The sequence below is a fragment of the Chrysochloris asiatica genome, unplaced genomic scaffold (assembly GCF_000296735.1).
Source record: "Chrysochloris asiatica unplaced genomic scaffold, ChrAsi1.0 scaffold00010, whole genome shotgun sequence".
In the NCBI taxonomy this organism is placed as follows: Eukaryota; Metazoa; Chordata; class Mammalia; order Afrosoricida; family Chrysochloridae; genus Chrysochloris; species Chrysochloris asiatica.
Genome location: NW_006408528.1, coordinates 22,076,199 through 22,092,223, shown reverse-complemented (window position 1 = coordinate 22,092,223; position 16,025 = coordinate 22,076,199). Strand labels below are relative to the sequence as shown.

The window sequence follows — 16,025 nt, the reverse complement described above, 5'->3', positions numbered from 1 at the left end:
AATTTCATCATAATACTCAGAATGCAATTTAAATACTTTTGGGCTCCAGTTGGCCACAAGTAACTAAATGGCAGAAAGCGAAGTCACAGATAAGTAGAGACTAATGCACTGGGCTGCAAAGTCAGTTTGAGCTGCAAAGCCGGTGGTTCAAGCTTCACCAGCTGCTCCTCAGAACCAGGGTCGCTATGGGTCAGAACCAAATCGATGGCACTTAACAACTCTATTGCACTTAACAACTGTATTTTAAATATGTGAACTATAAGGTATATGAATTGCATTTCAATAAAATTTTTACCAAATGTTCCAACTCATAGAAACTCTGGTACAGGGTTTCCAAGGCTGTAAATATGGGAGCAGAAAGCCTCATCTTTCTCCCATGGAACAGTGGGTAGTTTTGAACTGCTGACCTGGAGGTTAGCAGCCCAACTCATAACCACTATGCTACCAGAGCTCCTATGTAGCCTACACTTTACTTCTGGTAATGAAGACGAATTGGGGTTTAGGCTAAGTATAGGAATGTAGATTTCAAGACAGCTGCCTGAATGGTGCACTGGATATTGTTCATTCTTCTCTAGGCAAGAGGAGTTCCTCACCTATCAGGAGATCAGCCTCTAGTAGGCTCTATGGTAACAGATCTTTATGATTGATAATTTTACCAATTAGATACTCTATCACAGGACACATTCTGGCATTTTGGATTGATCAACTCTGATATGGCTACCAGGTACACTCCTTTTGAAAAGAGGTTATTAGTTCATTACTGGGTTCATGTCAACTGAAAGCCTTTCCCTAGCAGACCTTGTGATAGTCCCATTTATGATTAGCCAACAAGGTGGGAAGGGTCCAAAAACCCACTAGTCAATTAAAATGGTAGATACAAGGATGCAGCTAGCCTTCTCCCAGCAGCATCGTGGCCTCTCATAAAAAAGTGGCATTTTACCCTTTTGGGAGAAGCCCTGGAGGTGCAATGATCAAACTGCTCAGCTAATGAAAAGGTCAATGGTCTGAACCCATCAAATGCTCTGCAGGAGAAAGGTGTGGCCCGTCAGCTTTACACCCTTAAAAACCCTATGGGCAGTTCTATTCTGTCCTTTAGGGATGCTATTAGTTGAAATAAACTCAATGACAATGAATTTGGTTTTATACCTTTGGGATAAACTTTATCTCCTACTCCACACTTAAAAGAAAGTCACTGGTCAAATAGGGTTCCTGATTCATCAAGGTTCCCCTAAATGTCCGGGCCTTGTTCAATAACGGTTCAGCTAGACGGAAACCCAATGGCGTTCACTGAGCTGCTGTAGCTGTTCATTTACAGCAAAAGTATAAATAACTGAAAATGGATGAAATCACTTAGCTCAGTCAACAGAACTCAAAGCCATTCTCATAGACCTGGTCAGTACTTTCCTTAATGAACCTTATATTTTCACCGACTAAGCTATTGCCAATGGCCTTGTTGCTTTGTCTACTACTTGGAAAACTACAGACTGGCAAATGAAAGGCACCCTTGTTTATTTCCCACAAATATCACCACAAATATATACACCACTATGTACTTCTAAGAATATTTCTGTTGGGTAAATATCTACTGAAATATTTGTTGTTGTTGTTGTTGTTGTTGTTAAGTGCCATCAAGTCGGTTCCGACCCATAGCGACCATGTACAGGGTTTCCGAGGGTGTAAATCTTTACGGGAGTAGAAAACCTCATCTTTCTCCCACGGAGCGGCTGGTAGTTTCAAACCGCTGACCTTAAGGTTCGCAGCCCAATTCGTAACCACTACGCTACCAGAGCAAATCAAAGAACCTGCTAATACGGCTCCCTGACTTACATAGCAATAATATACAGTAATAGCAGTTAAAAACTCTATTCTCACCTTTGTTGCCAAGGATTTGAGTTTTCCCAGTAGGGACTTTTTATTAGAATACACAACTTCTTCTTCATTATCTTCTCCTTCCATGATAGCACAGCTGTCTGCAGCTGGGAGCTCACATTCTTTTGAGTTAGTCGTCATTACTAATTTGGAGTATTTGTACTCCAGTCTAAGGAGTGATTAAAAGAAAGATAAATATATGAATAATATAAACAAATAAATGAGTGGATAAATAAGCAAATAAATAATTAGCAGTTTGGTTTACTATAAATTAATGCTTATTTTTGGTGGTTGCCTTAGACGGCCCTTAACAACAACAACTATAACAGAAATACCACAAGTGGAAGGTTTTGACGAACAGGAATTTATTCATTCACAATGTAAAGGGCTAGACGTTTGAATTCAGCTCTAACAACAGGCTTTCTCTCCCTGCCAGCTCTTGGGAAGGTCCCTGTCTTCAATCTTCTCCTAGGTCTAAGAGTTTCTCAACACAGGGACCTTGGACCCTGGGTCCAAAGGATGCACTTCATTCTGAGTTATTTCTCATCAACTAACTGTAGGACCCTTTCTCTGAGTTCATTTCTGTCCCCATTTATCTCTTGTAAGATAAAAAGTGCTGTGGGCCGCACCCCAGGGAAACTCCTTACAGCAATCAGGACTATGATAGGATTAAGGTTGCTGTTGTTGTTGTTGTAGTTATATGCCGTGGAGTCGATTCCAACTCATAGCGAAGGTTACTGTGTCCCACCCTTAATCCTTTTACACTTGTTATCACATCATGTGAGGTCATTATATAACTGACATGGTACATTATTATATAATTCATGGCCCAAGTAAGTTGACACATATTTTCAGAGGACACAACTAAATCCAGGACAGTGGCCATACTTCAACTCACTGAATTGTATTTGTATATGCAATTGAATTACATATCATTGCCCCACCAACAACTGCCCCTTACCTCTAGTCAGAGCTATGAGTTCACTCATTTCTCCATCATTTCTAGATTTTCAGAGAGGCGGTACAAAGCAATGAACTCTACCATTGTTTTATATTGATTGAATTGTCCGATTAAGAAGAAATTATGGAAACAAAGAGAAACTTTGGGGTCTAAAGATATTTTCTTAATTTATGGGTATTTGGATACCAATTTAGTATAAGGTGGTTCAAAGTTTACTTAAAAAATCTGAGAATACCAAACATGACTTGGTCTTTAGTATCTTTACAAATCACTGATTGATTAACTCTTAGCATCCAAAATATTATTGTCTCTAGATATTACAATATTGAACTTTCACAACCCCATTGACATGTAAATTATTTTAAAAGATTCAAATAATGTAATGAGTCAATATTCATTCAGAGATTAAACTCAATATTGAACTCTAAATTTTTTAAGTCCTGGGTAAATAAATGTGACATTTGTCTAAATACTTAAGCCTGTTTCTTTGTAACTATATACCCACAAGAAATTGAAAAGAAAAAGGTGGGTCAAGAAGACTTACTGATGTCATAAAAAGAGCAACAGACACAGGAAGAAAATCTGCCTTTCCCTCTCAGCTGTGTTACCTGAGTACCCAGGGGCCATAGTTTTCTTAGTTTGCATAATAGATGGGTTGACTTCAATGATCTTTGATATTCTAAGATATCTCTAATAAGATAAAAATCCTTTTGCTTGCTTTCTTAAAAGCCTTTTCTCTAGTTCTTTTACTAGGAAAGATGTCTTATGTCTCTGAGAAAAGCTTTTGAATGAAATGATTCAATCTAAAATGCTCACAACAAAACAGAGCCTCCAGTTCTATTACAATATAGTTATTTCAATGAAGTTACTTACTTTTGATTCTTTTTCCAGAAATAGCAAGTTAGGGCCACCAGCAAAACAGCTGTAAAAGCTCCCACACCTGCTCCCACTTTTAGCCAAAAGTCAACTGTTTCACAGGTTGACAACTTTTTCTCAGGCAAAGAAATTCCTTTAATGCACCATTTAGGTTCATTCCATACATATAAAATTTCCTTTAAAAAAAATGCACACACAAATAGCATGATTAATGACATTCATTGTGAGAGTAAAATGTGTTACAAGGTGAATTTCTCAACTAGAAAGAGGAAGAGTTTTGCCAATCCTTTACTCATGGTAGGCATAGAAGTTTATTTCAGGAAGTTCACCATTCAACTATAGAAGCTCCAGGGAGGGAATAAAGAGATCGAGAAGAGCTTGAATAGAAAGTAATAGATTATAATGTAGCACAGCCAAATCGAAGTGGGTTGTTGATCAGAAGACTCACTACATTCTGAGGCAGTTAAATAAAAATGCCTTCATTTAAGCACATATTTTGGACTATATTCCTCAAATTCAAGATTATCTTTGATGTCATTCAAAACCAGAATTTTAACCAACAATATTAATCAAGTTATGCTTCATTCAAAACCATAGGTTTTTTTAATAGGTTGGTTAATATTGTTAGTGACAAGGGTGTCACCTGACTATCATGAAGATTCATTTTTTTCCTTCATGCTCCCCCTAAGTAAAGGAGCAAACCCTGCATTCTGGGCACGTTTGAGTAACATGGAGTCGTGGTTTGGCGCTGTGGGTTAATGCACTGGACTGCAAAGTCAGTTTGAACCACAAGGTCAGTGGTTCAAACTTACCAGCTGCTCCTCAGAAACCCTATACAGGATCGCTATGGGTCAGAACAGGCACGGTGACACTTAACAACAACATGAGCACCATGTCTAGTATGCTTAGCAGGGGTGATGTGGAGGTAGGTAGCCAGACTGCACCTGTCTCCCATGCTAAAATATGAAAGCTATTATTGTGGGTCATCACTATCCACACCAAGTATTCTTATCCTCCCAAAGTTGTTGCTGTTGTTAAGTGTTGTCAAGTCAATTCTGTCTCAGAATAAATAGTAATCCTGTATAGGGTTTTCAAGGAGCTGTCAGTGGATTTGAACAGCTGACCTTGTGGTTAGCAGTCCAGTGCTAATCTTACAGTAGATGACTACTTCTTTACTGTAATGTTTTATTCAGACTGCAAGTTGCAATTTGCAACATACTAAGTTTCAAGCAGCAATTGGAAAAAAAAAAAGATATAACAAGACAAATCAGAATGCAATGCATAGTTCTTATGTATTTCAACATGTAGAGCAGCCAGTAGCCATTTGCATGATGATTCTACCTATTGACTCTTAGAAAGAGGGCATTAAGTCTCTACCTCACTGCATCTCATCTAATTTTCTGGTGTATCGTCATAACTTTGGCCTATACCATATCAGAAATTGAACACTTTATCATTTAATTTTGTGTTAATATAAATTTCAATTGGGGAGCCCAGTAACTCCATATAGTAAACACTGGACTGCAAACCACAAGGTCCAAGGTTCAAGACCGCCAATCACTCCAGGGGAGAAAGATGAGGCTTTCTGCTTCTGCAAAGATTTAAAAGCCTCGGAAACCCTATACAGAGTCACTATGAGTCAAAACCAGCTCAAAGGCATTAAATAACAACAACGATAATTTGCAATTAGTCATGAAACATTGTACAGGAGAATCTTACTTTGACCAAAAGTTTGGTCCAAGTTTTGGATAAGACCTTTCAGCATGTTTTTAGAAATGAACATAGTGATTAGATTTTGTTTTGTTTTAATATATGCCAATTATAACATTTCCATGAAAGTTAATACAAATAAATTGCTTTTAAAATGAAATGCATTACTTTCATAAATAAAAAATGAGGAAATAAATGCATAAGCATTTTGAAGTTCAACTACTACATCCATAAGTATCATGACAATAGGGAAAAAAAAATTCACTGTAGTCAATAAATACTGACTTCACTTGAAAAGCATCCTAACAAGGGGGGTTGGTGGGGGGGAAGACTGTGCAGGAGTGTATATGGTTTTATCAAAGGGGAAACACTTAATGATAGGCTGGAAAGTCCAATGAGGAGTTCTGGTGTGAAACTGTAGGATAAGCACTGGACTGTACCAGCTGCTCCTTGAAAACCCTATGCAGGTTCACTATGAATTAGATCCGACTCAACAACACTTTGGAGTACTGGTGTGGTACTGTGGACTAATGCATCAGACTGCAAAGCTGTTTGAACTGCAAGGTCGGTGGTTCAAGCTCACCAGCTGCTCCTTGGGAACCCTATACAGGGTCTCTATGGGTCGGAATCGATTCAATGGCACTTAACAACAAAAGCACTTTATAACAACAACGTCTGATGACACTCATATGAATGAATCTTAAAACTTAAAAAATAGTGTAAACCCAGAATGTTTAGCTTGTCAACCAGTTCCTCAAATACTGTCAAAGAAAAACGCTATTGGCAAAATTTCTTGAGTCATTCTATAATGATTATTTAGAAAGCATCTTGACTTCACCCAGTTATATACCACTGGTAAACAAGAAAATGGCTGAAACTATAGTTAAAAAACATTCTCCAGCATGTAGAGAAGATTTGTGAACAGGGTGAAATACATTTGAGGATAAATTATAAAGCATTCCTCTTAGTGATAACTCAGTATCTCTTCAAATCTCTGCTACTGTATGGCACTTATAAATAAAGCTTAATACACACTTAGAGCCTGGTATAGATTTTTCAGATCCAATTTGATAAGAGCACTTTTATCACAAGTTGTGCAGCTCTGTGGCTCACACAGGCTATATGTGGAGAATTTATTTTGTTGCGTAAATCTAACTTCATATACAACTGGACTAGATAAACTCAAAGAATTGTGAAAGTACACTGTAGTCAATGTAAAATGAAAAACTGTAAATAATGGAGCAGAAAATAGAACTGAAATGTAGTGGAACTATTACAAATAGAAAAGATATTCAGCAATATTATGTAATCTCTTTTTTTAATATGATAAAGATTTGATATCAGAGGAATCCACCCTTATTTCTGGACATAATGGAAAACACTGTGAAATGTATTATTTGTATTATGTTAAGATCACTTATTGAAATATTTTATTTAGAGACTGGGACTGATCATATCCAAGTTTGCTTGTAGCTGCACAGAATATACAAAGAAGATTTAAAATGTTTGTGGAAAAATAGAATTAAAAGACAATGAAATTTTCCCATGAACTTTTAAAAGCCCACCTCAAACTAAGCAAAGTGTATTAACTCAGGGATGATTTTCACATGTTTCTACTTAGAACTCAATCTCGTTTAGCAAATATTTTCAAAATTGACTTCTGGGTGTAAAACATGGGCCTGCTTAACTACTTTTTTTTCTAACTTTGGAACAATAAGAGGAAAAATCATGTTTCAATGCACAAATCATATAAAAGTGTTCCAAAAGATATTGTCATTATTGTTAAGTGCCATCGAGTTGGTTCGGACTCACAGCAACCCTGTATAGGGTTTCCAAGGTTCAAACTGACCTTGCGGTCCAGTATTTATCCTACTGTGCCATACCAGGACTCCAAAAGACAAATATTTAGAAAGAAATATTTAAAAAGAATAGCAACTATCTGCTTCCACCATTCTTATAACATGCTGAAAAGAGCTTTTTAAGGAACACAGTTTGAATGAGATAAAATTTGAGAACTTGGCGTGGCATCACTGCCTTCATCTTCTAATCATTGCCTTCTAGAAGGCAAATATTACAAAACATTTGGATAAACTGTCATTTAGCTTTTCAAAATCCTCAAATTTTGTGTCCAAAGAATGCAGCTTAGCTTTTTATTTACTCTTAAAAGTGATCAGAAGATAATAAGTTTATTATAATTTCAGAATACGGGTAAAGAAGAATTTCCACTGCAAATCAGAAAAGTTACATCATCATTATTATAAGGATTCATAAAAAAACAACATTTTTGTGAAAGTGGAATTCTCATCCTTGACTCACTTAAAAACATTAAAAAGAAACTAGCCTAACAGGGTACTAGATAAGTGAGTAGCATTTTCCCTGTATGCTCTGAGCCGAAATGAACTTACCTATAGGTAATGTTTGATGAATTGGATACATTTCTTTTCAGTGCTATTTAGGGATTTTTCCTATTTTGTATTAAAATATTAGTAATATATAAATTTACATTAGCTTTAAACTTGAACTTTATTATAAAGTAATGCTCTACTTCATTTCTAGGTATATTCCTGTGTGTTTGAGTTTGTTGTTTTATGCTGTGGAGTCGGTTCCGACTCATAGTGACCCTGCATGGGGTTTCAGAATGGGAGCAGAAAGCCTCATCTGTCTCCCGCAGAACAGCTGGTAGTTTCAAACTGCTGACCTTTGCGGCTCGCTGGCCAATTCGAAACCACTATGCTACCAGTATGACTATACACTACGTATAATGTACAATATATTTCTTACTACAGAGTTACTGTCAGTTGAATTTGAAGAACACCAATTTAAACAATACTTATCTATGTTTCCTTTCCCCAATCTCACCCCAGAGTGAACACAATTGCAGCCTGGTGTCCTGTATGCATGGGATTGGATGGGGGTTCCCCAATTTCTTCCACTTTCACACTCTTACCTGGCAGTCTGCCAAGCAAGACCCTTCAAGACTTGACTTGTCAGAAAAACTTTTACTCATGCTGCCTTTATTCTTGCGAGCATTCTACCCTGCTGCCTGTCCAAGAACACCTGTCTATCCATCCAATCACACTTCCCTTCTAGATTTCAGAAACCCCAACAAGCCCTCAGATTTCCTGATGCCCTTCTGCACTAGGATTCCAGCAGAGATACTGATTTATTCTCATCTGTACTTCTGTGCTGTCATTTCAGTGTCATTTGGAGAGTGAGAAGTAGTAAGAAAGTGCTCCTAAAGCAAGCCAGGTTGGTTTTCCAAGCTGGTACAATAAAATGGGTCTCTCAAGCACTGCTGGAGAAATGCAAATCAACACAACCAAAGCAGCTTAGTGATACGTATCAAGAGCCTTGAAATCTATTCCCTATATCAAATTTACCTCTTTCTAGTAGTAAACTCTAAAAAAAGAATCGAATCTCCAACAAGAATGTTTTATTATAGTTATTTACAAGACTTTGCTTTAAAATTTTCTGAAATGACCAACAGAAGAAATAATAAATCCCAAATTATAGAAATATAATATTTATCAACAATTAAAATCATATCTTCAAAAATAGTGTTTCATGACACAAATTTTTTGTGTTACAGTAAACATAAAGAGCTAACTTAATAAATACGTTGGGTAGGATCTCGATTTTATTTTTAAATAACAAATAAGCAAGTAAAAACAATGCAGAGAAAAATAGAAAAAACACAGACTGTGTGCATGCATGTGTGTGTCTATTAGAGAATAAACATACAATGAAACTGCAAAAAAGTTTAATTATTTTTGAGTGACAAGATAAAAAAGTTAGAATTTTGTCTTCTTTTTGCTAGTCTGCGTTTCCTAAATTGTCCATACTAACTTGTATTGCTTTTACATTCAAAAAAAATTTTTTAAATATTAAGTATAGTCTACTTTCCTGCAGTTCTAGTCACCCAGAATTGCACTTAGTAGGAAGCACTTGTCTTATTCTAACGACCAGGAGGATAATTTCTAATAAGCATTAGTTGATAGTTAGGTAGAGAAATGTTACCACCACTTCAAACCTGCATGGCTTCTAACCTAGTTAGATGGTTTTCTCTGTGTGTTAGATAAGAAATATCGCAACCAGTGCAGTAGTGATGAGAGGAAGAACACAAAGGAGAAAGGGGTGGGAAGAGAAAGAATAACTAGCATTTACTGAGCATTTACCCTATGTCAAACACTGTGGTAGTCATATTAATATCCTTGTGAAACATTCGTCCCCATTTGAAAGATGATGAAAATGAGGCATAGATTGGTAAAATCACCTGTCCAGGATAACATAGCAGAGCATGTGCAACTAGATGTTGGCTTTAGACTGTCTGACTCCAGAGCCTGTGCTTTTAATCTTTATGATATGCTGTCTCTGAAAAACTCCATTTTCTTGAAACCCTTCTGGTCACCCGGTTTTACTGTTTGTCCTTTATTTCTCTCACCCTTTAGGCCTAACTTCATGGTTACGCTCTCTCTCAATTCTAGCCTTTTTGATAAAGCCTGTGCTGGTTTGATCCAGCCTCACTATTCATAACCTAAACAGCCAGGACCCACCTGTTCAGACATCACCCCAATGGGCAGTAGTTCCCTTGGCCTCACTGCAACTGAAAGGTATGACTCAATTAGATGTGTGCACATGTTTCAAACAGGATGGCTGAAGAAAATTATTGCATAGTTTAGACAATTATCTCCTTAAAACATGCTTTCGCTTTTAGGTATGTTTCTTGTGGTGAATCAGTACTACCATGTTAATTACACCTATAACTTGACTAACATTGTGGTTTACTGGTATTTCTTTAATATCCAGATAACACATCCCATAACTCCCTTGTCCTAATTCATTTTCCCTCATCACAGGGCACATCCACAGTTATGGGCATTTAACTATCAGACTTGATTTTAAATGCATATTGATGTCACATTCAGTTAATTATAAGCTTTAGCCAGGTCTCTGAACCTGAGTTTCTATGGTATAAGGGATGTCAAACTAACCAAGGATATCTTCAATGACACATTTCTGCTTCAGTAGGTTTGCCCTCTTACCTGAAGTCCTCTCTTACAGGCTCCCTCAATCTCATGGAAGTCATGCTCCGTGCAGAGAGGGCAAGCTTCGGCACTCTCCCACAGGAAATAAAACGTACATCCATCACAGGTGCCTGCTGGACACTTGCTAAAACAACAGCAATAGCAGCATTTATATAACAATCAATCCAGTTCAATCAACAATTGAGTGCCTACTGAATACTGGAGAGTACTGTGTGAGAAGCTGCAGATACATGTTTGGGGGAAAAAATCTAAAGGTGATATAAGCAGATCATGACAAGACTCCAGGAAGGCTTCTTGGTAGAGATGATGTCTATGATAAGTCTAGAATATCCAGGAACCAGAATGGAGGGGGAAAAGGCAAGGAAGGGTATTCTTACAGGAGGGATGAGCTATGCATTCTAATAAATTCATGAACAAAAAAGCCATTCCCACTAGAATTTGCATCCTGGTCCTTTGTTGAAGATCAAGTGACCATAGATCAGGGGTGGGGATTGTCAGACCCACTGGCTATATGGATGATGATATGTCCTGGAGTCGGTTTCGACTCCTAGCCACCCTGCATAGAGTTTCTGAGGCTGTAAATCTTTTAGGCAGCAGAAAACTTCATCTTTCTCCTGTGGAACAGCTGATAGTTTTAAACTGCCGACCTTGAGGTTAGCAGCCCAACTCATAACCACTATGCTAAGTTATACCCTCGAAATGATTTGGCCAAGGAAACCACCATTCCAGCCTGCACGTTGTTGTAGTTAAGTGCCATTAAGTTGGTTGTGACTCATAGCAACCCCATACAGGGTTTACAAGGAGCAACTGGTGAGTTTGAGACACTGATCTTCTGGCTCAAACTGACTTTTTGGCCGAGTGCTTATCCTACAGCACCACAACAGGACCGAGTTAATTCAATGTTTGACTAAATAAATATGTTGTTGTTGTGAAGTGCCATGGAGTCAATTCCGACCCATAGCAATCCTGTGTAGGGTTTCCAAGGAACACCTGGTGAGCTTGAACTACTGACCTCGCAGTTCAAACGACTTTGCTGTCTGACGCATTAACCGACAGCGTTACTCCAGGACTCCATTAAATATGTTGTTTTTGTTAAGTGTTGTTGAGTCGGTTCCAACCCATAGTGACCCTGTATAGGGTTTCTGAGGAGTAGCTGGTGAGCTTGAACCGCTGACTTCACAGTTCAAATGGCCTTGCAGTCTGGCACCGTAACCCACAGCACCACACCAGGACTCCCCACTAAATATAGCAGGTGAATTAAGTTGATAATTTTGTATGGCCCTCAAGGATGCTATAAATTTTGGCAGAAAAAGGTTCCCTACCCCTGCTGTTATACGGCCTCCCACACCAGGACTCCATACCATAATAGGAAGAATTAAAAACAAAAAAACAAAAAAACACTTTTTAAAGTTTGAACTTCAAATGCTTTTTTGGTTATACACAGTCCAAAACCATAATTTTCATTCAACTTACAAATAAAATTTCATATTCTTAGTTAAGTATATTATAAGGTATTCTAGAATGTGAGCACTAAAAAAATCTATAGGTCTAAACATTGATTGCATAGCCACATTTCTACATTTTCAAATTGTCTGTGTGATGTAGACTGAATAGACATGGATGGGAAATAAATAAAAGTAATATTCTCCAGAAACTGAAACTGAGTATTATTTCCCAGGTCTCAACACATGGTGAACTGGGAGGAATGCTTGGATAAATGACTTCATTCTTATATGCTTTAATTTATCTGGTGTGAAAAGGGAGTAGATTACAAATAGGTTATTTTTAATAATAATAATAAACTAAGTACAAGAAAATCATGCCACACAAAAATCATCCCTACTTTCCATCTTACAAGTCAGTAAAAGCAAAAAAAATTATTGCTTTCCTATATAAAGCAAACATAAGAGGGCTTCAAAAGTTCATGAAAAAATGGAATTAAAAGATGACGGAATTTTTCATGACCTTTTGAAGCCCCTTTGTATATATCTCCAAAATCAGATGCCATCAAGTCAATTCCTACACATTGTGACATATAGGGAGTTCTGGTGTGGCACTGTGGGTTAACGCAATGGATAGCAAATTCAGCTTGAACCACATGGTTGGCAGTTCAAGCTCACCAGCTGTTCCTCGGACTCCCTATACAGGGTTGCTATGGGTCATAGCTGACTCAACAGCACTTAACAACAGAATAGGCAAGTGTATATATAGTGACCAAAATTTATTAGTGGTTAGTTGCCAGGAGCAGGAGAGAGGGAATGTGAAGGGGCACTCATTGATTAGGGGAAACGGAACTTCTGTTAAGTCTGACAGCAAAATTCAGAAACTGCTAATAATGATGGTTGAACATGATAGACATAATTGATACCTTGAAATGTACAATGTGAAATAGTAAACGCTTAATTAAATATATGCATGTTATAAGGAGGGACCAGTCCCTGGATAAGGACATCATGCTTGGTAAAGTGAAAAAGAGAAAGACCCTCAATAAGATGAGAGGGCAAGCTTCGGCACTCTCCCACAGGAAATAAAACGTACATCCATCACAGGTGCCTGCTGGACACTTGCTAAAACAACAGCAATAGCAGCATTTATATAACAATCAATCCAGTTCAATCAACAATTGAGTGCCTACTGAATACTGGAGAGTACTGTGTGAGAAGCTGCAGATACATGTTTGGGGAAACAGTAACAGCAGCAATGGGCTCCAGCGTAACAATAATGACGATGGCGCAGGACCACATAGTGTTACGTTCTGTAATGCACTGGATCGTTATGAGTTAGAACTGACTCATATATATGAGAGTACTGATGTGGTACTATAGAATAAGCACTGGACTGCTAACTCCAAGGTCAGCAACCCCACCAGATGTTGCTATAAGTTGAAACCGACTCAACAGCACTTAACGGCAAATATATAAAAATATATATACAGATATATGGACTCCTGGTGTGGTGCTGTGGGTTAATATGCTAGACTGCAAAGTCAGTTTGAACCACAAGGTAGGTGGTTCAAGCTTACCAGCCACTCCTAGGAAACCCTATACAGGGTTAATATGGGTCAGAACTGACTTGACGGAACATATATATATATATATATGCAATTGTTGTTGTTGTTGTTGAGTGCCATCGAGTCGGGTCCGACCCATAGCGACCCTGTACAGGGTTTCCGAGGGTGTAAATCTTTACGGGAGTAGAAAGCCTCATCTTTCTCCCGCGGAGCGGCTGGTAGTTTCGAACCGCTGACCTTAAGGTTCGCAGCCCGATTCATACCAGAGCTCCTTAGTTGATAAATAGAAAATTAGGAAGAATCTTTGAGGATGTAATTTTTATCTGCATGACAATGACTTACAACTTTTAAAATAACTAACTATATTTTTTATGATCATTTAACAATAATTACTAGTATGCTTTTCCTCCTCAAATTATTTTCTATTTTATCTTTCCAACACTGCTTATCATGGAGAAATAAAGGAATAAGTATGTTAAAGCTTTAGAAAAAATGACTCAATAAATTTTATAAAAGAAGGAAAAAATTAATCACATTTTCAAAAAGCCATAGAGAAAATACTTGGACTACAAGTCTTACTGAACTTTCAAAGGATTGTGTGTTTTTCCACAAATGACTTAACCTCAGCTGGCCTCATTTTTGTAATTTACTAAAAGCAGAATTGCTGCTATTCACCCATTCCAGAGTCGTTACATAGGTTAAAATGAGAAAACAATTGAGAATATTTAAAGCACTGAAAAAAATTAAAAGCTCATTAACAATACATATATTTTCAAAAGAAATACAGAAATAGCAAGAAAAAAATCAAAGAAGATACTAAAGTAATTTATAAAGCTGCCATTTAGGTGTCAAAATTCACAATGAGTCCATGTCTTTTTTCTTAGGAGACTTCACCTTTTAAAAGATACTCTCAGCTGAAAGTACTTTAGTGTGGAATCACTTCTTTAATTCTTCTAACCCAATGAATCACATAAGAAATTTGATCCTTTGTTATAAACCTAAGTTTCACAGTTTGAATCAGGCCTTCCCTGTGAAATGACAAGAATACCCGAAGTAGCAATAGTGCTTTTGTATACAATGAAGATGGGGGGGAGGGGGGGTGAATGCCAGAGGAAATAAACCACAAAGATTCTCTCTCTCCCACCAAAAGAAGGGAAAAATAAATGGTAAAACAGATTGATGCTTTACTTGCTAAATATTTCAACTATTTTCTCTTTAGTTGCCTGAGTTAATTCTGTTTTTACTCTCCTCCCTCCAGTTTTTAAACAATGAATGCAGAGGTGGTACTAAATGGGCTACTTTTATAACCTTTGGTCGATGTGTTCACACAAACCTACGAGAAAAAATGTCTAAAGATGCAGGTTCATGGTCATGGATATGTAGGTATGTAGGCCTAGAATTCTACAGGATTACCTAGAATGCTGTGAAATCCAGATAGAAAAATGACAATAAGAAGGACCTCAACTTGGAATCTCCAGATTTCAACCTTTGCTTTATACATTGGAACAGTACTAAGACTATGTTAACATACAGCTCAATCTCATTTTAGCAAGTTAGGCCTGAGGGTTTATTATGAACTAAATTATGTTGACATAATTTGATATGTTGACACTCTAACCACTGGCATCAGTGAACTTGACCTTGAATGGAAATAAGAGTCTTCGTGATGTTATCAGTTAAATTAACATAAAGTCATACCAGAGTATAATGAGTCTTAATCCCATCTGAGTGATGCTCTGATGTAAAAGCACTCACACACAAGAGAAAAAGGAAGGGCACCATGTAATGCTGCAGCTGCAATGCCTGTAGCTATACCACAAGCTAAGCGATAGATAAACAGATTCTCCCTAAAAGCCTCAGAAGGAATCACCATGTCTGACACCCTGGTCTTTGTCTCACAACCTCCAGAACTGTTCTTTAAAGCCAGCAACTTTCAACTTAAAAAAAAAAAAAATGGGGGTGGCATTTTGTTATAACAGATCTAAGAAACCATTACAGAGTTCTAAAGTGCAAAATCTTTACTAGGGGAGAAATTAGACTGAGCTTCTAAATAAATCTTCCTGAGAGCTGCAAGGTCAGCAGTTCGAAACTACCAGCTGTTCCGCAGCAGAACAATGAGGCGTTCTGCTCTAGTAAAGATTTACAGCCTCGGAAACCCTGTACAGGGTCACTATGAGTCAGAACCGACTCCATGGCACATAACAACAACAACAAATCTAGAGCACAAACTACTCTGTTGATATTATGAATTCATGAAAAAAATCTTGTTATGACTGATGATCACTCATCTGTACATTTGTGGTACTAGGGTGGCTTAAATGTTGCTGTGATGATGGAAACTATGCTACCAATATTTTAAATACCATCACGATTACCCATAGTTGAAAAGTTTCAGCTGAGCTTCCAAACTAACACTTCTGAATGTTTAGTCACTGTAAACCTTATAAATAGCAGCGGAACACTATCAGATAAAGATTTCTGGCAGTGTAGTAGGTTACAAGTCAGGCTGCTAACTGCAAGGTTGGCAGTTCGAAACTACCAGCCACTCCATGGG

General features: G+C 37.5%; 1 protein-coding gene across 1 annotated transcript in view; it reads right to left on the bottom strand.

The window, feature by feature from the left end:
• Window positions 1–16,025, bottom strand: part of KIAA1324L (KIAA1324-like ortholog) — a 215,538-nt gene that overhangs the window by 8,283 nt on the left and 191,230 nt on the right. The window contains exons 19-21 of the mRNA XM_006834333.1: window positions 10,459–10,585; window positions 3,704–3,882; window positions 1,873–2,038 (exon numbers count right to left, since the gene is read on the bottom strand). Of these exons, the coding sequence (XP_006834396.1) occupies window positions 1,873–2,038; window positions 3,704–3,882; window positions 10,459–10,585 (472 nt within the window). The remainder of the gene's footprint in view (window positions 1–1,872; window positions 2,039–3,703; window positions 3,883–10,458; window positions 10,586–16,025) is intronic.